Source organism: Leucopleurus acutus (genome assembly GCF_964270905.1).
Source record: "Leucopleurus acutus genome assembly, chromosome: 3".
NCBI lineage: Eukaryota > Metazoa > Chordata > Mammalia > Artiodactyla > Delphinidae > Leucopleurus > Leucopleurus acutus.
The window spans coordinates 127,209,873-127,235,964 of NC_139145.1; the positions used below are offsets into that span (position 1 = coordinate 127,209,873).

Genomic DNA, 26,092 nt, shown 5'->3' on the forward strand with positions numbered 1-26,092 from the left:
ACTTATCATCACCTGACATAATGTCTGTTTTTCCTCACTAGAATGTAAGCTCCACTTCGTTTTGCTCACCACTCACTATACACACCCCCGTGTGTAGAAGAGTGACCCAGGAAGATGAGAGTGTCCTGGAGGTGATCTTGCATTCCTTCTGTCAAGAAAAAGCAAGGTCGGGACTTCCCTGGTGGCACAGTGGTTAAGACTCCGCCTGCCAATGCAGGGGACACGGGTTTGAGCCTTAGTCCAGAAAGATCCCACAGGCCGTGTAGTAACAAAGCCCATGTGCCGCAACTACTGAGCTCATGCGCCACAACTACTGAAGCCCACGTGCCTAGAGCCCGTGCTCTGCAACAAGAGAAGCCACCGCAATGAGAAGCCTGTGCACTGCAATGAAGACCCAACACAGCAGAAAGAAAGGAAGGAAGGAAGGAAGGAAGGAAGGAAGAAAGAAAGGAAGAAAGATGACTGAACTAAGGAAACTAGGCAATTTCACTGTAATAAATAACAAATGTTAAAAAAAAAGAAAAAGCAAGGTTTTCTGCTGAGAAGGAGCTGGGGAGGTGGTAGGGCAGGAGGCCTGAGAAGAATTAAGATTTGAAGATCCTTTATGGAGAATGGGAGAGAAAGATTAGAGGGAGTTCAAGAAGAGCTGGCTAGGCAGCATTCAGAATCCAGCTAAATGTGGAGCCCGTGAATGTCTCCTACAGGTACTGTTGTGTGAGCTCCAGCAGTTCTCACAGCTGGAGAGGAGTGGAGAGGGAAAATGGATATTTTGATTCCTCAGTGACCACCATTGCTCCTTGGGATAACATTTGAGGCCCTTCACCCTAAGTTTCTATTTACATTACCTGTTTACTTCTCAGCTACATCAAGTTTCTTTTTCTTCCTTAAATACCCTTATATCTTGACTTTGTTAGTACCGTTCCCTTTGAATTCTCAAACTTTCCCTGGCTAATTTTTGGTTCTCTTTTAATGATTCAGCTCAAATATTATATTTTGAAAATGTTCCCCAGTTTCCTCAAGTATTAGCCATAGTGCTAATATCATGCCTCTTTTCAAGCACACTGTCTTTGGAATACAGACCTAGGTTCAAGAGGCAGCTGTCATTTACTGTGTGATCTTGAGCAAGACATTTAACATTCTTTTTTTATCCTTCAGTTTCCTCATCTGTAAAATGAACACAACGATAAGCCCCTATTTTAGAGAACTGTTTGAAATGGTGAAATAAGATATTAGCAAATGGTGCTATGTCTTCCTCTATTGATAGAAATTTCTTTAAAAGCAGGAATCAGGTCATGTTCATTCTTAAATTCTTAACATTTGACAAACTGCCTGGCACACTGTAGATTCTCCAGAATTGTGGAATAAATTAATGATCAGTGGAATTAAAGAGGTAGTTGAAGATGCTACTAGGGTATACAAATTTTTTTTCCTAAATTAGAATTACAGCAAAGAAAGAGCAAGGCTTGGGAATGCTCACAATCAATTGTGCAGAAAAGAAAGTCTGCTTTGGTAAAAACATAAAAAGATTGTTTCTTCAAGGAAATAAGGTACACACAGAAACATTAAAAACTGAGAACCATTACAATGGCAGGCAAAATAGACATGGACATTGTATTCATGGAACTTACAGTCGGATACATTGTCCTATCACAATACCCAATGCATAACAATTACCACATTTACAGAGTTTCGGACTTTTTGTCTAACTCTCTCAGTAGAATAAACTTTGAGAAGAGCAGTTTCCCATTTAACTTTGAATCTCTAGCACCCAATAGTGTTTAATACACAGCTAGAGCTCAATATGGAAAAGTTTAGGAAATTAATGACGTGGCACAGAAGGAAGTGAAGCAACTAGTAGCTCTAGTGGAACTAGAAAATTACATTCTCAGTTACTTTCCACAACTCAAGCAGCGGAGAACTCACTCCCCTAGAGGAGCAAGCTCCTCTTCCCAAGTTCCTGGGATTCTCACCCCACGATCGGCTGGGAAACAGGAGCGAGGCACGTAACAAAAAGAAACCTTCTTTGGATTTCAGCGATTCCAGAACCTGGCCTGATGAACCATCCACAGGCCTAACTACGTTAATATAAGTTAAACTTCCTCCACAACCTTGAGGTATCACACCAAAACCTATTTAACCCATTCGGTGTGGGTAGGGGCGAGGCCCCGCCCCCGATTCCAAATTAGCCAATCCAAACTGCCAGAATCGGTAGCGCGGTGTCTTCTGGGATATGTAGGCTTCCGAGGCCAGGCTTTCTCCCAGCTTATGACTTCAGTTCCCGGCGGCCAGCGGGCCCCAACGTCGGCCCTCTTTCTGGGGGCGCACCACGGAGCAAACCAGTGGGCGGGTCCTCGCCCCTCCCAGACGTGGACAGAACCTGTGCTGTTGGTGCGGGCCGGTGATTCCCACGTGGTTCGGTGACTCGCGGTTGCAGGGTCCGGTCCTCTCTAACTTCACCGGCTTGTGGGCCTGCTGCCTGCAGAGATGCCGAAGATCAAGGCAGGGGCGAGCGGCCGGTGCCGCGAGCGGCAACAACAACGCCGGGAGCTGAAGAGCGTAGGAGGTGGGGACAGCCGGGAGGGAGCTGGGGTCAGTCGGGTTGGGTCTTCCGGCAGGACCGAACCCGGGGCGAGGACGGAGTTCTGGGCCGGGACAGTGAGACCAGGCGTGGCCCGTGCTCTGGGAGCCGTGCAAGTCCCGGGTTTCCCGGAGCGCGGGCCGCAGGCCCGGCGCGCAGCCTCTGGCTTCCTTTCTAGCAGAAGGGGTGAACTGAAACTGTCTGTCATCCCGGCTCCAAGCGTGACGTTTGGTGGCTCTCGTTGGCGCACATACTTTAACCCAACTATCCTGCTTTCTTCTCTGGGAATGGTCCAATATTTGATTTTAGTTGGTCAATTAAGGCTATTTCATGTTTTCTTCCAGGACTCATGTTCAACACGGGGATTGGGCAGCACGTTTTGAAAAATCCTCTCATTGTTAACAGCATTATCGATAAGGTGGGTGTGGAAGAGGAGAGGGAGAGAGTTATTGGGTTACTGATTGTATTCTTAGGAATATCTAAGCACAGAAAGCATGCCTGGCACAAAATAGATGCTGTATAAATACTTGTTGAATGAATTGAGGAACTGTGTAGGATTCACAAGCTGTCTTCAATATGATTTGCTTCCTTCTGTGGGTCTCGGTTTCTCCTGGCTCCAAATTCTTTTATCTTTCTGTAGATTATTTACTTCTTAGCTTAACATTTCTACTTGTTCGATTCCAGATTATTATTATTTTATTCCCAATCACTTTTTCTAGGCACCATCTATCACTGTTAGTTTTTATTTACTCCAGACCCTAAAATTATGTCTAAACAGACACCTTTGGAAGCTTGTTCCCCAGGGAACCTATATGGTATAAGCCAATGCCACATATAAACTCTTTGGAGTATTCTTCCTGTGTGGGTCTATTGATGTTCTCTTATTGTTTTGGATGATTGGGTGCTAGGACAGGAAACACAGGTGGTGCAAATTACTTTCAGGATTGCAAAGGAAGCATCCTGGAGCTGTAGAAAGAACATTACATAGGTAATCTCGACTTAGTGTCCTTTACAGAATGAGAGTTGGCCTAGCTTTTTAACCTTTTTGGCTCATGGATTCCTTTGAGCATCTGATGAAAGCTATGAACTGCAGCTGTGTGCATACAGACACCAAGTTTTGTGTAAAATTTCTGGATACTCCTGCATCCCTGAAACCATACATGGATATAGAATTGAGAAATACTGGTACAACGTGTTATGGTTCTCAGGCAAGGTCATCATTTTGACCTTTCCAGTTTGAACTTGGTGATAATAGAGTTGATAACAAGATGCTGTTGGAATCATTTCAAAGATTGAAAGCAGAATGCAACTCTCAGAAAGAACTGCTATTCCTGCTTTTCTTACTCCTAACTATTGCCCCAAGTTAGGAGAGGTGTTAGATTTCCACTTGCACCTAATGTTAATGAGATAATTTTGTTAAGCACATAGATCATGAAGGAATCTTCTAAAAAGGGAGTCAGGATAAGATCTAACTGAGCACTTTTGAGTAAAGATATTCAGATGTAAATTAAATTATTACAGATGTTCCTGTAAAGCTAAAGTGGTTGTGCTTGCTTGTAGGCTGCCTTAAGACCAACTGATGTGGTGCTGGAAGTTGGACCTGGAACTGGCAATATGACTGTAAAGTTGCTAGAAAAGGCGAAAAAGGTAAAAAGAGGATTTTGGTATCCTCTTGTTTGGTATCAGAAATTACTATGTGAGCAAGCTCAGGTGGCTTACAGATCTATTTAATTAATTGCTCCTTTGCTAGAAACTTTATCTTAGAAAATATGAGCGAACTGGGTGAAGGGGGTCAAAAGGTACCAACTTGCAGTTATAAAATAAGTAAACCGTGGGATGATGGACATGATAGTGACTATAGTTAACAGTACTGTGTAGTATATTTGAAAGTTGCTAAAGAGAGTAAAAATTCTCATCACAAGAAAATAAAATTGTAATTATGTGGTCATGAATGTTACATATATCTAGTCATTATGTTGTACACATGAAACTAATGTTATATGTCAATTGTATCTCAGTTTTTAAAAATGGATTAAAAGGAAAAGAAAATATGGGGTATATCAATCAGGAAAACAAACCACATTGGATATTTCAATACAGGGAATTTAATATAGGGAATTGGTTACATGGTTACTAGAGGACTAAGAGAAAAAATGGGAACACTGAGGTAACCCAATAGTAGTAATTACAGAGAGCAGCTACCACCTCTAGGCTCGGGAACAAAGCACAGCCATTGGAGTTATTGGACCTTAGGACTTTGGAGGAGATCTAGCACAGGCCTCTGAGATTAGGGTGTCACCTGGCCACCGCTGGTACCTTCTTTGTCTCTTGGCTCACCTAGTTCCAGTTAAATTAGACCACTGTTTTGTCTTCTGGTGGAAGTAGACAACACATTTTAAAGAACTTATCTGAAGAGAGCTCAATGAAGAGACCATTGACAAAATGTGGGAATGTTAAGGGAACCAGTAAACATTAGTGAAAAACCTAGGGACTAGCAACAGCAGGAAATAGTTACTATCCAAAGACCTCAAGGGGCAAGAGGAGGGGAGTGTGTTACCGGAGCCCAGTAAGAGCAGGAGCCATCGAACAGGGGCCACTCATAGCAGAACACAGCCGCTGCCAAAACTTGTGCAAGGCACGGCCAGACATTAGGAAATACTCAGCGCTGCCCCTTGCACCGGTAATGCCTTTCATCAGGCCGTTGCCTTTCAGTAGCCAATCCCAACCAGAAGTCAAAGGGCAACGGAGCTGAACTGTATGACCCTACAGGCACAGAGAAAGCTGGAGAATGGACCTGGGAGCTAAACAGACTAAACGGCACATATATCTACTCTGTAGATGTGGTCTTCCTGGAAGTCAGTAAAACCTCAGCTTATATTGAAATAAAATTAAAATTTTAGCCTATCTGGCATCCCTTTTCATTTACTTGAGAAGTTATCTGTGTTGTATGTTCTGGATCTCAGTAGATGAGAGAAGTGATATACTCATTCCAGGAGCAGTTGCTTTGTGTGCTTCTAAGAACATTTACTACAAAGACATATTGTGTATTTTTTTCATCATCAGTTGAGTTACAAAGCGTGGAGCCATATGAGCACAATACTTCTGTCAATTATTTGGGTAGAACGCTCACATAGTCCGGTTGTCTACTTTTCTGGGTGGTGTTTTTGTTGTTGTTCCCTTAACCCCATTCCCACATTTTGTAAACACTCTCTTCATTAAATTCTCTTAAATAAGTTCTTTAAAATATGCTGGTAGAGTACAATTGAAGGAATATTGATGGTAGAATTGGGAAAAGGAGTTTAATTCATTTAAATCATGTAAGAGTTTCCATTGAGATAACAGGAAAAGATTTATACTCCATAATTAACCTAAAAAAATTTTTTTTTTTTAATTTAGGTAATAGCCTGTGAACTTGACCTAAGGCTAGTAGCTGAACTTCACAAAAGAGTTCAGGGCACGTGAGTATACATAATAGAATTAAAGTGCATTTCAGTCTCATGAAACAGTATTCTTTTTAATTGCTTTTCTTTTCTTATTATCAGGCCTCTGGCCAGCAAACTTCAAGTAATGGTGGGTGATGTGTTGAAAACAGATTTGCCATTTTTTGATGCTTGTGTGGCAAATTTGCCTTATCAGGTATGTTTTCAAAATGTAGGGAACATTATATATCCTAAATTGTTTTCTGGTGTGTCTTTCCCAGAACTAACTAGTTAATTCTCTTACAGATCTCTTCTCCTTTTGTCTTCAAGCTCTTGCTGCACCGACCTTTTTTCAGGTTTGTGACAAGAAGAGCAAAGTTACTGCCAAATCTTAGGAAAATTGACAGTTTAGGCCATGAACACAGACAGCCAAAGATTAAGGTTAATTCAGTTGAAAAACTACTGGAGAATTTGTTTTGTAGAAAATACCAATTTGTGTGCCGCTTTCTCTCTCTCTTCCTCTCTCTCTCTCTTCCTCTCTCTTTCTTTTTCAATTGCCAGAGTTATTTGGGGAGGTGTGGTCTAAGTCTTGCTCCTGAGACCAGGTGGCCTTTCCCTATTTTCTCATGCTCTTGCCATTAGCCCAGGTCAAACTTTTTATTACCTTATGTCTAGATTCTTACAGTGGCCTCCTAACTGGTTTCTAGTACAGTCTGTACCAGTAGTTTTCGAATCGCAAGTCAAAAACTCCTTAGTACTTATAAAATAGTGAGCCATGACTGTCATTTTTAAAATATTTATTTATTTATTTTTGGCTGTGTTGGGTCTTCGTTGCTGCATGTGGACTTTCTCTAATCGTGGTGAGCGGGGGCCACTCTTCGTTGTGGTGCGAGTACCTCTCATTGCGGTGGTTTCTCTTGTTGAGGAGCACAGACTCTGGACACGCAGGCTCAGGGGCCATGGCTCACGGGCCCAGTTGCTCCATGGCATGTGGGATCTTCCCGGACCAGGGCTCGAACCCATTTCCCCTGTATTGGCAGGCGGACTCTTAACCACTGCGCCACTAGGGAAGCCCCATGACTGTCATTTAGAAAAAAATGACATGGAATAGAATATATCAGAGGGCATTCAGTGCATGTCATCGAGGTGATTATAGTTTCCTGAAATTTTTTGTTTGAGTTCCCTAAACATATATATATAGAGAGATTTGTGGCAGGTGTTGCAACGTCAAATGTACTTCTTAGTGTGACTTATTGTCAAAAAAGTTTGAAAGTCAAATCCCAGCTTTGAAGATGCTCTTCTCCGGTTCAGGAGCTTCCCCCTTGCTTGCTGAATAAAAAGTCCACTTTCCTTAACCTGTTAAACCAGGAGGACACTGATGTCACAATCTGCCTCAGCTCTTCCACAGGGATGTTTACCACCCCATGAATACAGTTCAGTTACTGAACCAATTTTGTTTGTTTGGGTTTTGTTTTTTAAAATATTTATTTATTTATTTGGCTGTGTCGGGTCCTAGTTGAGGCACATGGGATCTTTCGTTGTGGCACCTGGGCACCAGAGTGTGCAGGCTTAGTAGTGTTGCCCTGTGGTATAGGGGGATCTTAGTTCCCCAGCCAGGGATCGAACCTGCATCCCCTGTGTTGGAAGGCAGATTCTTAACCACTGGACCACCAGGGAAGTCTCTGGGTTTTGTTTTCCTAGAGGGGCTTATCGACTAGTGCTGATCTGAAATACTTTCTCATCATTGAGGGCTTACATTTGCAAGGGGTTGGAGCTACGGCCATTACACAATGAAAAACAAAGGCAGCTGGATCATTTTGTGGTAATAAAGCTCAGGTTGAAAGTGTTCTCCTCCCTTCTGGCCAGCTGGACTAATTATTAACCCCAGATATTGCTTTGCTCTATTTCCCACTTAAGAAAAGACATTGCAGTTAAAATACATTTATAGTTGAAAATGACCTTGTTCCTTATTCCTTTCTTCTGTCTTTTCAGATGTGCTGTACTTATGTTTCAAAGAGAATTTGCTCTCCGACTGGTTGCAAAACCTGGAGATAAGTTATACTGCAGACTGTCAATTAATACACAGCTATTAGCACGTGTGGACCATCTAATGAAAGTACGTGACTGTTGTTGAAGTAATGTGGCTTAACTCATCCTTGAGCATCTAGCTGTGCCTTCTGGGAGGAAAGCATATTTGATTACTATTTAAAGTTGTTTTTGAGAGGACTCCTTAAACATTTTCTGATTAATAGGTTGGAAAGAATAACTTCAGACCACCGCCCAAGGTGGAATCCAGTGTCGTAAGGATAGAACCTAAGAATCCACCACCACCTATCAATTTTCAGGTGAGGTTAAAATAACTAGGTCATTCAGTAAAGGGAAAAAAAAGTCCAACCTGGAAGATGTGTGTCTGTAGCAGCAGAAAGGTAACGAGTCAGCCTAAATGTCTAAACAGGAGAGTGTTAATTATGATACATCCCTGTGATGGAGTAGATGGAATTATTTGACACAAGATAGTTGTTGAGGACCTCAAGAGCATGGAAAATGTTTGCAAAAGGTAAAAAGATTAGAATGCCATTGCAATTTGCTGAAGATTATAGCTATGGAAAACATGTATCTATTTGAATAAGACATGGAAAACAAGATAAAATGAAAATAGTTGTGTTAAATAGTATGAGTAACACTTTTTAACCAAAATTCTAATTTCTGCCATTTAAAAAGAGAAGAAAGCCAGATGATGTGATGTAAAACCTTACTACAATCACATGGGATAAAAACGTGATTGCTTATGTGGTCAGTAACTGGTGGCAGTGGAGTGGTTGTCAGTTATTCCTGCAAGGTTTACTTAGGTGTGTTGTACAGGCTATATTCTAAATCATGTCTGTTTTGAGTTTTTTGCAAATGATACTTCGATTTAAATAAATGCCATGTTCTTTGTTCAGATGTGGAACAAATATGTATTTTTCTTCTATTTTTAAAATTGAGGGTAAAATATTCAGTGAGGTGCACAGAAGTGTGAAAATCAAGTATGCATCTTACTTTTGCATGTGTGCCAGCCAGATCAAGATATAGAACATTTTCATCACTCCAGATATAGAACATTTTCATCACTCCATCACTCCTTTCATTTTTATATATTAACACAATATAATACCTAGTAGGTATAGGCAGGTTTAATATTCTGTAAGAAAATATCCATCTACTGTTTCAGGAATGGGATGGCCTAGTAAGGATCACCTTTGTTAGGAAAAACAAGACACTGTCTGCTGCATTTAAGTAAGTATTTTACTAATTTATGATATATGAGGGATCAGTGCTTCAGATACTGTGCTAAGTGCTAGAATTTGGTCCTTTTTCCTGAACAGATACCCTAAAGCATAAACATGATCCATGTCCAGACACATTTTTATCTTTTTAATTTTTTTTTTTTTTTTTTTGTGGTATGCGGGCCTCTCACTGTTGTGGCCTCTCCCGTTGCGGAGCACAGGCTCTGGACACACAGGCTCAGCGGCCATGGCTCACAGGCCCAGCTGCTCCGCAGCATGTGGGATCTTCCCGGACCGGGGCACGAACCCGTGTCCCCTGCATCGGCAGGCGGACTCTCAACCACTGCGCCACCAGGGAAGCCCTATCTTTTTAATTTTGTACTTTGTGAGGCAGGAGAACTTAATGAAGAAAAGTTCCTGGACTTGGGAATTAGGTTTTTGTTTGCAAAATGGGAAATAACCAAAAACTGACCACACATCCTGCCTAGTTTTTCCTTGGAAAGATGAGGTGATGATGGACCCCTTCCACATTTTTAAAAGATTTATGGCATTTTAACTTGGAAAAATATAGCAGCAATTTGGGGCCCAAGGTCAAAAGAAAGGTGAAAGCCACAATGAAAAAAAAAATGTTTGTAGATGATGTTTTGTGGAGTCTAGAACTTCTTTAAGAATGTGAGAGATGTTTATCAGGACTTACTTTTTAAATATTAGTAGTTGCGATTATTTCAGAAGTTTAAATATTCAACACCTTTTTTAGTTCCTTAATTTCGCCATATGGAACGTAAATTTAATCTTATAATAAACTTAAAGGAAATTATTTATAATCTGACTTGGGAATAATAGTGATATCATGTCTTTATGTAATACAGGTCAAGTGCAGTGCAACAGCTACTGGAAAAAAACTACAGAATTCACTGTTCGGTCCATAATATTGTAAGCAGAAAATGTTTCTGTTGTTTCAATAATTTGTTCTGTTTTAAAATGTCCCTCTATTTCCTATTCTGTTTCATATATCATTACAAGATTCTTAATTTTGAACATTCCATAGGATCCTTAAAAGACAGTATGTCATGTCTAACTAGCACTAGAACTTGAATTCTAACAGGTCAGTGCTGCTATGTATTTTGCAGAACATATCTGAACACCCTTGAATACTCCACTCCAGCCTCTTTTACTGACGGTTTTTTTTTGCCATAAAAAGATTCAGTTGAATCATAATTTTCTCAAAGTTTTAAGCTTGTGTAACTTACTCAGCGTAAAATAATTGTGTACCATTTGCTAGCCTTTGAATTGTCGCCGTCCCTTCTTGCTTGTTGCTTACGTAGCAATTACAAATTTAAAGTTACTATTTTCTCAGTGGCTTTTTTTTAATACCCAGAAATTGAAATAATTAGAACAAAGTATGAGATAAATAGCAGATTTCTGGTTGTGAACCTCATGTCTCTGTATTATATTATCTGTGCAACATTTTCTTTAACTAGTTGTGTGTGTGAGCACACAGACATATCCATATATATAATGACTGTGATGTTTGATAACTTTTTAGTTCTTTCAAGCTAATTAAACGGAGCGGACAGATAAAAGCAAATTTCTTTTGTATTTTTTTACTCAGATCTTACATGGTTTAATGTACCACATTGCTACCTCCATTTTATGAATGAAGTCATTGTATATCTACCTACATAGGAAATATTATGCTGGATTAAGACAAGTTTTTAGATGAAAGATGTAAAGTATGAAATACTTTCAAGGGCTGGAGAGGCCATCTATGAGAAAAACTTAACTAGCTGGTAAAATGAAATTTGTACCAAGAACATGTTACTTTTAAAGAAGTAACAATTGCTGTAAAATTTATTTTATAGTTTTAATTATTTTATGAAGTACTTTGTGACGCCTGAAACAACTATTTCAGAATTTCTAAGAAGAAAAAGGGCAATATACATGATTTAACTCATTCAAGGTCTTCTGTGTATTTGGTATATGCTAAAAACTCAACCACTTAACTAATGAGAGATCCAAGTCTTAATCTGCACAAACAGGCTTTCCAAAACTATCATGAACAGATAAGGTGACTGTTTATGACTTACTGAACTAAAAAAAAAAAAAAGAGTCAAAGTGACTTCATTAAAGATATGTTGTTCATTTATTCTGAATCTTATATTGATAGATAATACCAGAAGATTTCAGCATAGCAGATAAAATACAGCAAATCCTAACCAGCACAGGTTTTAGTGACAAGCGGGCCCGTTCCATGGACATAGATGATTTCATTAGGTAACTACATTTTCCTTTTCCTACATTTTTACATATCTTTACTGTGACACCTTCAGATTTAGAAATTTAAAGGCTTTTAAGTGGTATAAGGTGCTACCTGGGAGTTATTGCATAGCACTTCCATGGTATGGAATAGTATTTGGTGTAGAAGACGGAGGCTAGTTAGCTGCAGCAGAATGAACACTTCTGTAAGAACAGTGGTGGGGAACAGTCCGAGCCTGGAGATAACCTCTGTGGCAATGTCTGTGGTGGTGTGCATGCTCCTCCCCTCTAGCCCCCTCCCCCAACTCCCATTCACAGTTAGTCTTAACAGTTTGTCCTTCAAAGTAGCCTGTAAGGTAAAAGAATCATAATATATATAGTTGGGTCTTTTTTCTTTATTGAGAATAGCTTTTAAGTATGAAATAATATTAGTTACAATCATATCTGGTTATCATTTCTAACTGGTTCAGTAACTTATTTTGTGAACTGAGGCAAGTTCCACACACCTGAAGCAAAAGAAGGGTGTCATAATTAACTGGGCAATATAGACCGAAATTTGTTTTCCTTGGATTAAGCAAGTAAGTCTTAGCAAAGCAGAGTAAGGCGTCAAAATTACCCAGGTAATTATTAACCTGTATTCATTGTTTTTAATCACTAACACTCTGATTTCCTAACTAATAAACCATAATTTTTTTCCTGTTTATCCAATTCATTTTTAAAGCTTCCATGGTCTAGAGGCTGATAAAAAAGAGGGTAGATTGTTATAAAAGTCATTGGTTTGACTTTTCTATGCTAGAAACACAGTTGTATGTAATTGAGACAAATGGCGCTTATATTTTATTGGCAGGCTAGCAGTACTACTGAGTCTTTATTAGATGTTAATCCTAGGAGTTGAACATTATTCATAAGTACCTATCTTCCTTTTTCAGATATCTTAACCCATCTCGATGGTTCTTATGGGCCATTCTGAAAATAATCTCAGGCAGGTCTAAGTAGAAATATTTCATCTTATTTTCCTTCATTCTTATTAATCTTCTTCAAGGTTACTAAACATGCAGTTTGCTAACTAGCATCTAATAAGTACACAGGTATCCAGAGAGAAGCAGTATTTAATTTGAAACTCAGTAACAGCGAACTCAGAGAGGAAGAATGGACACATGAGATTAGCCATTCATCTCTCTCCTGCCTCTAATTCCAAACAGCTTCACATCCACTTACCAGGTTGAAATGGAACAAGGGCCAGTGTCCTCTTAGGCCAGGGACAGTGTAGGTCTAAGATCATTTTAAATTCATCATGCCTTAAGACATACAGGCTATGACAGAAGAGGCACCAAAATGATGTGGTTTTAACCAATATACATCTCATAAATTTAGTTGAAGAATAAAGTTTCTTTAATGACTAGTGTTAGGAGTGGGTGGGCTTCACAGGTTTGCTGATGTATTTGTGTTTTAGAATTCATGGTATAGGGACTATGTATGCACTGTTACTTGCCACAAACTACCATTTCAATACCATCCCATTTTGGTTTCTTTTTTCAGATTGCTACATGGATTCAATGCAGAAGGTATCCATTTTTCTTAGGTATCTGCAGAAGAGAAGTTTCCAAACTCAACAAAGTAGAATTATATATTCTTAATAATTTGAGAAGATGAACTATGCTTGGACACTATGTGCTTGACTATTTTTGATTTACTACTGTTGTCACCATTTATTACTCTGAATTTTTAAGGAAGTAAGTCAATTCTAACTATACAGGTTTTTTTTTTTTGGTTTTGGTCTGATTTTAATACACAACATAGGGCAGGGTCCAATTTATACATGATACTCTTCAAGTTTAAGAGCCGCAGACACGCACAACTTTACACTTAAAAAAGTTATTTCTAACAGTGTATTATATAAAGATGTTACACTAATATTTTCTATGTTATATATTACTGTGAGAACGTTTTTTTAGGATTTTAGCTCTTTAGGCCTTTGTTCTTCAAGTCATAAGAAAGTTAAAATATGCTTAATTCAATCACATATTCCCCATACCATTTCTTCTTGTTATTCATGTGTACAGTAAAGCAATTGTTTCCTTGTTTCCTAAAATGTTATTTTGCTTCTCTCATTCTTTCTCTGTTTATCCTATATAATTTCTATCACTGCCTACCCCTTTAGCAATCCTGCAGCATAATAGGCTAGGGTTCTAGGTAAGCCTGAGTCTGCTACTGCCACCACATGGTGCCAGGCATATTACTTCTGGGCATTCCTTACTTGTAAATGAGTATGCTCAACTAGAATGAAATGAACTATAAGACTGTATGTTTTTTCTTGGGGAGATAGTCATAGATTTCAAATTTCAAAGGGTTTTATAAATCAACACTGGCTTTAAAGTTAAAATCCAAATTTTAACAGAGGTACACTGAGTGAACCTAGAAGGAAAAGATAGGTTGTTTGCATAAACAGATTTTTTAGAAATCTGGCTTCAAAGTGATATATTAAAACATTCCTATATAACTAAAATAATGTATATTTTTAGTTAATTATTAATAGGGATATCAGCTTTCAAGTCTGAGAAAGTAAAGAATGTTTAATCCAGATCCAAAAAATTTAAGTTATTCTTTAAATAGTAACTGCACAAAGCCACTTTTGTTACATAAATACTACATAATTAAGAGTAGGTTTTTTTAATCTCACAAAACTACTTAATTAGCAAAGTTCACTTGTACCATCTCTATCCTTAAAGGAAAATTTAAATTTAAGACTTAATTCAGCTTTCCTTCTTATTTCCCTGTCCTCCTATGGACTGCTGAGTTTCAGTCCCTTTTATAACCTTCAGATTTCCCTATCTGTAAAACTGAGGGAATGGATTATACTACCAAGATCTTTTCTGGTACTGATTTTTAATACACCTTGAATACTAATCAGAATGAAGCCATTATAGTATAAGGCAGTACATTTCAAATTGAGGAGACCTTCCAGAGATAGTACCCTTCTAATTTAAATAATAAATTAAGACTTATCTGTTGTGCTTTAAAATGAGTAAATTCACATATCTCTATGTCCTTTGAAGATCATTCCACAGATTTAATAATAAGCACACTGTGAAAATCTACACTTGTTCTAGATTTCAAGTTTACAGAGGAGCTTTTCACCATGGTGTTAGGATTTCCCACAGCGACCTTCTGAGTTCTGTGGACAGTGAAGTAGGGAATCTGGCTCATGAGACTCTATTCATAGCTTCCCATTAGCCCATATGAATGAGCTGGTAGTTCCCTAGAGTAAATCAAAACAAGACACCCTTGGGAGACTTTTTTGTTGTTAACGTACTCCTAGACACTATCCTGGGAACTGAGGGAAAACTCCTAGAGAGATATATAAATCTTCTAACAAAATATTTACATGAAAAGTGGCCAGTTTTCTTCCTTGGAATAGCAATCTGTAAAAATAAGTGCCACCATTTAAAAAGCAGCATGCCCTAGATGAGCTGATTGGTGAGAATTCAGCGATGCTCATCAAATCATGGTGAAACTCATACATTAGGTAATGGCTGGAGCTTGGGTCAGATGTGCCTTTCAAGGCACAGTCATCTCTTTCTTAGCTTAAATTCTTTTTCAAGAGAGTTATGTACTGTCTATTCTTGGCTTAAACTAACAGTTCTATTATGGACTACTTTCAATGTACATGTACATATTCATGCATCAGAAGCCAATTTCCTTTAACAGTACCATTTAAAAGGTTCATTTTGGGGTGCTAATGGACACTTCAACTTAAGTAATGGTATTGGTAAAGATCAAATTGCACTATTAGTCTTGTTAATACCACACTGGAACACACACTGCATATATATGTATTATCCTAAGATAAAACTCTTTTCAGAATTTCATTACTTTTTATTATACACCAACTAGTTTATATTTTAGTTCTTTACAAAGAAAATGCTAAGAAAATTATAACCACATGTTATATGGTTTTAAAATCATAATTCCAGATTTTTTTACATATAAGATGGAATGGTCCAGCAGCTATGTCCACTGTCACAGACTTTAGTTCCATTCATTGATATGGCACATCCTGCAAATCTAGTCACACACAAAAAATGTCTCAATTACAGTAAAAATGTACACACAATAAAGGTAATTTACAATGACAAATAAGGAATGTAATTTATCTTGGCTGTGCTTCAGAAATTTAGGGTCAGTAGCCTTAGTCAAGGCACAAAGCAGGAAGAGGTGAGCACAGCTGTTTCTAGAAGTGGGCAAGGTATGTACAATCACTGATGAGGTATGCATGCACGCAAAGGATTTAAAACTGCTCAGTCTTGCTATGAAAATTGAACTGAGTTAAAAGGAAATGCTGTGGCTTCCCCCTACTATTCACCTCTGGATCAAGTCCACAATCTTACTTCATCATACAGAAAATAAAATTGGCAAGGATCTTCAAAAGTAAATCACTATGTGGGTAAATGAAACAAAATGCTTCACTATTCCCAAACCTTGGTTGTGCCTCCTGGACTAGAAGCATCTTGTAGACAAAGGAGTGTTTCACAAAATTGAAATGTCATTCAGGTTGAAGGGACAAGACATTTTCCACAGACACTTAAAATTTCAAACTTTCGAATGGCCCTTACAGCTGAACCATTGTATGTTACAGTAGCGAGGGTTCTGGGAATCCTTTAGCAGCAAATGCTGATTTAAAGGGCACGGGGTCTCTTCGGGTTGATTTGCTTGCTGGCCTGTTCTTCCTCTTGTAGAGCTGCACGAAAAGATTTCACTTTATCTTGGAAAAAGAAAAGAACAAGGGAATAAGTTTTGCATTACATGCAATGCAGCACGCAACTTTATGGGTCCTATCAAATCAGCTCTCTTAATTAACTCAGGATTTTTCCTTCTTTGTTGTCCAGAAACTCAGAACAGTGCTCAACTATAGCAACAGACTCATTAGATTCCTGGAAATACTTGTGGGTTTTTTTTGTTATCTTCAACAGATTTCTGTTCTATTTGGCACATTTTACAGCATTCAATTTTAATTTATTTTAATTCCTTTTTGCAGTGTAAAGAGGCTATATATGTGTGTAAAGTAGACATTTCTTCTCTCAATATTGGAAAATGTCTATTCCCAATTCCTATTTTACCTTTTTAAACTATGAAATTTTAAGATTATTTGAGTTTTTAAGAAGACATGTCATTTTTTCCTTATCAGGGATTGCAAAAGGGCATGATGGGGAAGGGAAATTACAGGACATACATTTCTTGGCCTTACAATTCTGTCCTACTGTCTATCGTGTACTGATTCAGTCACTTAAGAGTAAGAAATACATAAGTAAAAATTGGAGGAGGCAAATAACAGCTGTGTGAAGATGAGAAATCTTTTTGTAACAGTGGTTCTCAATTTGGGAGTGATTTTCGCTCCCTCCCGGGGACATTTGGTAACATCTACAGACATTTTTGACTGTCACATTGGGGTGGTACTACTGTCATCTAGTCAACAGAGACCAGCGATATTTGTAAGCATCGCACAATGCACAAGAGACAGCACCTTCCAACAGTTTCCCAACTTAAAATGTGCAAAGATTATGGCTTTCAGAAAAAAGGAGAGATATAAAGTTGGTATCTCAATTTCTTTCCCCTCTTCCTAAGTAAAACGATATTGAAAAAGTTGACTTTTCTGAAATTTAGAAAGGAATTTAAGGGGACTTCCCCAGTGGTCCAGTGGCTAAGAATCTGGCTTCCAATGCAGGGGACACGGGTTAGATCTCTGGTTGGGGAACTAAGATCCCACATGCCATAGGGCAACTAAGCCTGCACCGCAACTAGAGAGAAGCCCGCATGCCGCAATGAAGACCCAGCACAGCCAAAAATAATAAAAAATAAGAAAGGAATTTAAGGACTTCTGGATTTGATGCCTGGTAATACAAGATAATAGCTCTCAAACTTCTTATGTTAATAACAAAATTATCTCTGGATGGTAAAAAAAATTTTTTCTAAGGAAGGACTGAATAATATAATATCTAGGTAGTAATTTCTTCAAAGTTTGCTTGCTTATACATGAATCCTGAGAAAATTAAGGAAAGGAACTAAGTTGAAAGCTACATCTTACAAAGAAAAAAAAATTAGGATGCATTGTGATCTGTCTTCTGAATAAAATGCATACCGAAAAAGCTGCTTGTGCATTATGACAGATTAGAAAAATGATCAAAACACTTTAAATCAAGGCTTGAATATGAAGAACATGAAAAACAGCAAATTTTAGAAACCCTACATCTGCACAAACAATTCTAAATTGGCAAAACGGTCACTGCTGACTCTATAAGATATGATTTCAAATAACCAACTTTACAAAGAACCTAGTTTAAAAAATTTGAAGCAGCTTGTCTGATGCTAAAAACTAGCAACTTCAGTCTGGTTTCATGTTGCACTGCATGCACACACAAAGAAACCTACTTGCATATAAATGAAGATAGCTAATTTGCCAAAACCTAAGAAAGCACATACAATACATGCTTATCTGAAACTGCAGAGATAAGCTAATTAAAAAGCCGAGAAAGAAGCCATGGCATGTAGGTAAACCACATGCCTCCCTTCATAAGCAAAGTAGAAAGAGTTGTTTTGAAACCTTCCCCTTCATTTTTTAAAACAAGTGTTCAAAGGAAAAACATGACAATATGCACAGAAAGGAGATGCACATAGGAGGCTAAAGAAAGATGACCCGTAAAAGACCTAAACCAAGAAAAATAATTCTGAAAAGCATCGGCCCACCAAACTAAAACTCGGAATGGGTATACAAAATTTACAAACTTGTTAAAATATATTGTCCCTCTTTAATCATAAGATGTCTTTACCTTCTCCAAAGACTAAAAAAAAAGATGACTAGAGAGCACTTGAAATGATTTTTCATGTTTCATTTTTAGAAAAATCAGAATGGTTCGTTGGTCTTCAATACCTCTAGAAAGATGTTAAATGTACCCATAATTTTCACTTCAGATATCTTCTTACAATATGAAATCCTCCCACTAATTACATACAAATATTAGGCAGATTTCAAACACTAAAATGAAAAAAGAATTACCCCGCAGCTCAGTTAAAATGTCTATTTTTTGCTCAAGAATAGCTTCAAGTTGTGTAGCATATGAATCTACATCATAGTCTACTTCTTCAGTCATCTCTAGGAGAGCCTTTTCATCTTCTAACCATCGAATAGATTCCTGAAATGACCAAGAAAAAAAATATCAATAATCCAATGAGGCTATTTATAAGACAGAAACCAATTAATAAATTTCATGTTAATCAAACATACTCAAGATAGTATTCTCTAAAATATTAATAACCATAAAACATCTTTATTATAGAGTAAAACTAAGAAATATTTCCTTAAATTTGAACACAAACGCCACTGTGACAGGCCAAGTAAGATGACTTCATTTTCCTATTATTACTCTACTTTGAGTGGGGTTTGGGGGAGGGAATGAATCAGACACACACACACACACACACACACACATCAATGAGCATAGTAAATCTCAAACTTCAACAGCTGTCCCTAAAACAGAGAGACAACAGGTGTAATAATAAAGTTACTGATCAATCTGATGAGGCCTATGGGAGCCCAGAACTTGTAAATCATTTGGAATTAACGTATCTATTTGGGGCCTCACAGTGGTTGAGCCAAGAGGTAATCCTAAATTCTACACACTAGCTCTTCAATATTATCGACTGTAAGGGAACACTGGATAGCCCTTTTTTTTTTGGCCGCACCGTGTGGCTTGCAGAATCTCAGCTCCCTGACCAGGTATTGAACCCGCGCCCTCCACAGTGAAAGCGCAGAGTCCTAACCACTGGACAGCCAGGGAATTTCCAGGATAGCCCGTTTTAGAAGAGTCAAATGAACCACTAAACAGTAGCTACTTACTACTATTCATAAATGCTTCAAGGAAACCATTCCTTTTTTTAAAAAATAAATAGTTATGTTTGGCTACGTCGGGTCTTTGTTGCTGTGTGCGGGCTTTCTCTAGTTGCGGGGAGCGGGGGCTACTCTTCATTGCAGTGCCCGGGCTTCTCATTGTGGTGGCTTCTCTTGTTGCAGAGCATGGGCTCTAGGTGCGCGGGCTTCAGTAGTTGCAGCACACAGGTTCAGTAGTTGTGGCGCATACCTCATTGTAACAAGGCATTCACAAGTCTACTGCTGGATTCCAAGACAATTCAATTGTGCTGCACACACAACTGTTCTATAAATGTACCAATTTAGTTCTGACACATCAAGTATAAATTTGAGTTTGAAAGCCTCACCTGACTGAGTTTTATGGGTGTCCATATTGTTCTAACAATTTTCTTAAATTACAAGTGTCCTTTTTTGATTTAATCTAAATACCTAGGCCTCTGAAGAGATTCCCATAATATGGATTTGACTAAAACTGTAACAGTTTTAATCAATGTATACGCTATTCTGAAGTTATAAACAGTTCTCTTATGTTTTTGAGACCTTCATCCAAGTGCTTGAATGGCGAGAGCTGAGGAATGTTAATGTCTGTTTACAGATAAATGAAGATTTCTTCAACATCAGAGAAGGAATATAGGTTAACAGGACAAAGGATTTATATACTGTGGGAAGGGGGTGGGGGGCAACCTGACTGTACAGTCTCCATAAATATGTTCAAAATTATCTTCACTTCCTCAAAGGTATCACCCTCCAGAATATTTCCTTTTTTTAAAAAAATAAATTTATTTATTTTATTTTAATTTTTGGCTGCGTTGGGTGTTCGTTGCTGCATGCGTGGGTGAGCAGGGGCTACTATTTGTTGCAGTGCGTGGGCTTCTCATTGCAGTGGCTTCTCCTGTTGGGGAGCATGGGCTCTATCTGTGCAGGCTCAGTAGTTGTGGCACGTGGGCTCAGTAGTTGTGGCTCACGGGTTCTAGAGTGCAGGCTCAGTAGTTGTGGCGCATGGGCTTAGTTGCTCCACGGCATGTGGGATCTTCCCAGACAGGGCTCAAACCCATGTCCCCTGCATTGGCAGGCGTTTTCTTAACCACTGCGCCACCAGCGAAGTCCCCAGAATATTTTCTTGTTTATAAAAAGGGAGAGGGGAGGATCGTATGGTAAAAGGTTTTTTTAAATAGGTTTAACACACAATGGGATAAATACCTAAGGAGTTACTGCTATAGGAAGGGATATAATACCCCTCAGTCATCTGCCACTGACAGCTCAGTCAGTACAGTAACTCTCCTGAAATACTCCTCCTTTTCTACAAAGACTGACTCTTCCTCAATTGTTCTGATACCCTTTAGCAGAGTTTTTCCTACTGCTGTACAAACTGGCCTACCATGAAGAAAGGGGTAGTGGAGGGTAGAAGTTCAACTCCTCTATAAACGGACAACTGGCAAAAGCAAATGAAGTGGGAGAACAGAAGAAATAAAGTAGATCTTTCCATCACAGCTGCAAAGAAGGTTTGTTTGTAGTGATCATTCATTCTATTCAAAACGTACTGTGGCATATGCCCTACAAATACACATATACTTACACATGAACGAGTATTATTTTTAGATTAGTGTGATGATACTCAAAGAATTACAAAAGTTGGTAGTTAATTTTTCTAGAGAAACATTTGATTAAAGATTCTGTCTTACTTTACCTGGAAGACTGCCCTGTGATCTTCTACAACTTGTTCTTCCATTTCTACCATTTGTGAGACAGCTTCGTGGAAAGTAAACAATTGTGGAGAAACCTCTTCTTCCTTAAAATAAAAATAGTTTAAAAATTATGACATAAGTTTATATTTTAAATGTTATAATAAAAAAGTAGTTTTTCTGTGTCATCTACAAAAATGCAACTTAGAAATTGAGGATGCTTGAATGTTAAAGACAACTAAAACAAAACATGAAAGGCAAAGCCACAATTTCTTTTTATGGGTCAAAAATATTTAACATAACACTCAGTAAGACAAACTTAAACACATCAGTAAGAGACAGTTTTCCCTTATCCCAGGCTTTACTGCAGAATTACTGTAAAAAAGCAATCTCTTTTGGAGTGCAACTTTTCAAAAATACATTTATCACAGGCTAGAAATATACTGAAATATTTCCTCAGTGTTGTTTACTTTCCCTAACAATTTAATTCACATATATGTCTTAAATTTCTTTTCACTAGAAGAGAGACGTAAACATAGTATCTTTCATGACTGTGACTATCAAATTGGTATTCTGAAGGATTCAACTCTTACTAAATTTTAATTTCTGAATTGCATTCTACAATTTACTTACTGGTTTTTAAAGAAATTTTAATGGACAATTCACAACTTTATCAACAAAAACTCACATATGTATATGCAACATATATTTTGGTCCTACATCAAGTCAAACTTCTCTGGCCTTGCTTTCTTTTTTGAGCTTCCTTCCCAACTCTAACATCTAATGATTTATTTCCTCAAAATGTGGCTGTAGTGATTGAGAAGTACCCTTAAAATTGTTTTATAAAATGTCAGTAGGAAAAGCAACATTTTTCAAATAAAATACACAATTCTAAATATATGTGTATTTTCGTTAAATTAAATATTATAAGTAGACTTTGACTTATTTGACTCTTTCATCAATAAGCTGCCATCCCTAAAAGTTTATATAATCAAGTTGGCTAAAGAATTTTTTATTTTTTCTTTGGGAAAAGAGCCATCTGCTTTTAATCAGGACATGCAGGCATGATTCTCTCATATTCTCTGTCCTTCTGGTAAACACACAGTCAACCACCTTTACTCATTTTATCTGCCCACTTCCCTGCCAAGCCAAGAATGTCCTGTCTTTTCTCTGCTTCAAGATATTATGCAAACTCCTGTCACTTCCATGCAGCCCACTCAGAATACTTTTTGTCTATACAACTACTTATGGAATTCTAATGCACTTGATTATCCTCTAGTTTGTCTACCTGTATTACTTTTATCTCCAGGGCATGTCCTGGACACTATCCCATTTTAATCTACTTTGTTAAAATTTAATATAGCAATAAGAATACGTACACATGCACCAATACTTAACTAAAGACTAATGCTGAACCATCTCAAGACAGTTCCTTGGGGAAGGCAAAGTTGAAAGAAATCCACACACTTTCATATATAAGGGAGGTTGCAAGAACCCATGATGTCATGCTTAAAGCCTCTGGATTAGTTCTGGTCACCTAGCCAACCTCTCCAAATTAAGGTCCTGCAAAGACCAAATAGATGCAAGAATAAAATGTGAGAGATCTGCTATAGGGAGTGCCTATCTTGTTCTGGTTTTCCATATCTCTGGAAGCACCGTATCTAGGAGCAATGCAGGGTTTGCTTTAAGGAATTTTTTTTTTTTTTTTCTTTAAGGATTTAAAAAGCAACTGCAGTCTCTTTCAAACGTTTTGGGGACAGGGGATAGACTAACGCCAGGATTTCATTTTTAGGTCTTTATCCTCTATGGTTCAAAGTTCAGAACTCTTATTTTATTTCATTTTATTTTTTGCGGTACGCGGGCCTCTCACTGTTGTGGCCTCTCCCGTTGCGGAGCATAGGCTCCCGTCGCGCAGGCTCAGCGGCCACGGCTCACGGGCCCAGCCGCTCCGCGGCATGTGGGATCTTCCCGGACCGGGGCACGAACCCATGTCCCCTGCATTGGCAGGCGGACTCTCAACCACTGCACCACCAGGGAAGCCCAGAACTCTTATTTTAAACCAGGTTTCTTAACTTCGACACTACAGACATTTTTTGGGGGAGGAGGAAGGCTGTCCCTGTGCATTGTATGATGTTTAGCATCATCCCTGGCCTCAACCCACTGGATGTTAGCAACACCATCCCACCTGTGACGACCAAAAATATCTCCATACATTTTTCCCTGGAGAGGGGCCAAGTCACTCTTGGTTGAGAACTGCTGCATTGAGTCCTACTTTGTAGAGTATTTTGAAACATGATAACAAAAAGTAGGATATCCGTTTGTTTACTCTAGAATATTTTGGACTTTAAAATACCTGCTGGAAAGTATAAAAACATTAACTTAAGTTATACTGTTTCCAGAGAATATCTTATTGCAGCAAGCAATCAATTTAGCTGACCTAAGATTTCACTCTGGTATAAGAAAGACCCAGATTTCAATCCTGCTGGGCTTCAGTACTTACTACTTGTATGATCTTAGTCAAGTTAAAAACAGGGATAATTATAGTATCTACCACACTGAATTGTGAGGACTATACCAGATCATAAGATGCCTAGCAAATATATGTCATGAAGTAAGCAACTAATAAATGCTACCTTTATCATTATAAGAAAATGCCACTATAGGATTCTTAGTGGGAAAAGAATGATACAAAACTATATAGATTATACATTTAAAAAATGAAGTTAAATAACTATGTGAAAATGTGTTTGTGCTTTTTTGTTCTTTCTTTATACCTCATTGTCCTTATACAGTGGGCACATATTATTATTTTTAAGTAACAGGGGAATCAGAATTTTAAATTTATGAAATGTCACCAAACATTCAAAAATACAGAAAGCAACCAGATTTAACAAATGTCAGATTTTTTCTATTTTTGATACAGTTCATGAATCCTTTTAATGCATGTGCATGTGTCCATAATCTTGTTCTAAGCTTTATACATGTGATATATTGTATGTACAATTCTTAAACTTGTTTTTTCCCTGTATTACTTTAAAAATCCCCCAATTTTAACATCAGTATAAAATCTGGAAAAAAGAATAGTTAGATCAGGGGTCAGTGAACTTTAGTACATATTTTGGGGTTGTGAGCCATACAATCTTTGTCACCTCTGGTCTTAATGAGCAGGGCCATGTTTCAACAAAACTTTATTTGTAAAAACAGATGGCAGGCCCACAGGCTGTAGTTTGCTGATCCCTGATTTAGATGATAGTTTTCACTTATTCTGCTATGGATGAAATGACTTAGATAATTACAACTATATTATGTAACTTACATTTTGTTCACAAAGAAGTTTTAGATCATCCCTCTGAGGGGAACTCCCCACACCCCACTGTGCCTCTAAATCATCAATCTGATTTGGTGGATGGTGCATTATTGGACGGACATCACTAGCAGCAGTTGGATCCACAGTCAATTCTTTCACCCTATAAACACATAAGAGGTATCTATAATTAACAAAGATTCATGCAGAGGAACAAGAAATATCAACCTATTTAATATAAAAGCAATTCAATAAACATATTAATATTGATGATGTCAGCTTTCCAGATCAAATCTAACTGAAATCTGTTGAAATACTAAAGGTATGTTTAGCTGTGAAGCTTTAGGAATTTACTTAGGTATATAACTTTACAATTACTTCAAACATAATTACTGTGCATTACAAATTGAGAATCAACAAAGTATGCAGATTCAGTATTTCAAAATAAATAAGAGACACTTGTTGCAACTAAATTGCTGAATGGAAAAATGCTAACAGTGGCACTTAGATCAATAAATAAATCACAGTCAAAAATCAGGGTTTTTTTTTGTTTTTTGGCCGCACCGTGTCACACGGTCTCAGTTCCCTGACCAGGGACTGAACCTGCGCACCCTGCAGTGGAAGCGTGGAGTCTTAACCACTGGACCACCAGGGAAGTCCCCCAAAATCAAAGAATTTAATACACTTTGCAGATTTGGTAGTTAGAAGGCTCAATTAAAATAGCTACATGTGAAATATTTCTAATCTATAAAGATTATAAGCTGTAAAGTTCTATCATTAAAAAAAGTTTACCCCTTAAACTTCAATTTACATATTTGGGAGAGAGTACACTTTTTAAGTCAAGAGGAGCCTTGTGATTTCCTTGCAGACAGAAAGAATGTAAACTATTCATTTTAAATAAGACAGTTTATCCTTCAATGGTAAATATGCAAAGATGACATCATCCTTAAAAAGATGAGAGGGGAAAAGGAAGCCTGAATTCTAAATCAACATTTTAAAGCAAATTAATAAAGTACATAAAAATGAAGATCATGCAGTATAACCACCACCTGCCAAACAAAATGAAAATGAAAAATAAAATGGCTCAGGACAAAAGCATATGCTATGAAAGTAAATGCTATAAAACATGTATACATAGCACAATCCAAAAGAAACTATTAAAATAAACATCTTATGTATAGAATGAAGTAGACCTGGTAATTGAAGGAGAAAAGTCGTCATACTCATAAGAAGGAGAGAGATCAGGGCGACTGCCACTACCCTGTGAGAAGGGAATGTCTGATGGACTAATTCCAAACTCCTTTACTCTGCAGCACCAAAACAGCAACAAATTAAAAGAAAATGCTCTTGTAAAGACAGCAATGCACATTTCAAGTTTGCATTTAGTACTCAGTTTAATTTGTTTAGAAAAGGATCAACGTTGTTATGACAATATATTTACACTATCTTAAAAATAATCAATGTGAAGAGGCTTTTGAACCCCTCTGTTCTATTGACTCCCTACTCCATAGTCCTTCCTTTTCTCATGATCTTTCTAGAAGTTTAACGAGTCCATCACCTAAATTTGAAATGCCCTGTATTTAGCTACATGACCACTCATGTCTAATTTCCTTGTGTAGTCAATACCATGAATATTTTATTAGCATTAATGAGTCCTCAACACTCT

At 37.8% G+C, this 26,092-nt stretch overlaps 2 protein-coding genes across 6 annotated transcripts in view; one reads left to right on the forward strand and one right to left on the reverse strand.

Moving 5' to 3' along the window:
- Nucleotides 1-2,377: 2,377 nt before the first annotated feature.
- DIMT1 (DIM1 rRNA methyltransferase and ribosome maturation factor) lies at nucleotides 2,378-13,611 on the forward strand. Of its 2 annotated transcripts, XM_082837386.1 has the most exons (12): nucleotides 2,378-2,563; nucleotides 2,923-2,996; nucleotides 4,139-4,225; nucleotides 5,975-6,036; nucleotides 6,121-6,214; nucleotides 6,304-6,353; nucleotides 7,990-8,113; nucleotides 8,250-8,342; nucleotides 9,209-9,273; nucleotides 10,133-10,196; nucleotides 11,431-11,537; nucleotides 13,059-13,611. In XM_082837386.1, exons 1-12 carry the CDS (start codon nucleotides 2,485-2,487, stop codon nucleotides 13,099-13,101), a joined length of 942 nt encoding a protein of 313 aa, XP_082693512.1. In that variant the 5' UTR covers nucleotides 2,378-2,484; the 3' UTR covers nucleotides 13,102-13,611. The 2 variants fall into 2 exon arrangements, with proteins under 2 accessions (XP_082693512.1, XP_082693511.1); XM_082837385.1 differs by lacking the exons at nucleotides 11,431-11,537; nucleotides 13,059-13,611 and having other exon boundaries at nucleotides 10,133-11,421.
- Nucleotides 13,277-26,092, reverse strand: part of KIF2A (kinesin family member 2A) — a gene marked incomplete at its 5' end in the record, with an annotated part of 70,343 nt that continues 57,527 nt past the window's right edge. For 2 of the 4 annotated variants that reach the window (XM_082837375.1, XM_082837374.1), the window contains 5 exons: nucleotides 13,277-16,281; nucleotides 18,571-18,706; nucleotides 21,128-21,229; nucleotides 24,439-24,589; nucleotides 25,620-25,733. In XM_082837375.1, the coding sequence (XP_082693501.1) occupies nucleotides 16,196-16,281; nucleotides 18,571-18,706; nucleotides 21,128-21,229; nucleotides 24,439-24,589; nucleotides 25,620-25,733 (589 nt within the window). In that variant the 3' untranslated portion in view covers nucleotides 13,277-16,195. The remainder of the gene's footprint in view (nucleotides 16,282-18,570; nucleotides 18,707-21,127; nucleotides 21,230-24,438; nucleotides 24,590-25,619; nucleotides 25,734-26,092) is intronic. The other 2 variants (XM_082837373.1, XM_082837372.1) reach the window with 1 other exon arrangement.

What these genes read in the sequence shown, in the direction of transcription:
- DIMT1 (XM_082837385.1), top strand. Translation starts at nt 2,485, where the DNA reads ATGCCGAAGATCAAGGCAGGGGCGAGCGGCCGGTGCCGCGAGCGGCAA. An exon ending in TTAACAGCATTATCGATAAG is followed by an intron (nt 2,997 to 4,138) that starts GTGGGTGTGGAA and finishes GCTTGCTTGTAG; the next exon opens with GCTGCCTTAAGACCAACTGA. An exon ending in CACAAAAGAGTTCAGGGCAC is followed by an intron (nt 6,037 to 6,120) that starts GTGAGTATACAT and finishes TCTTATTATCAG; the next exon opens with GCCTCTGGCCAGCAAACTTC.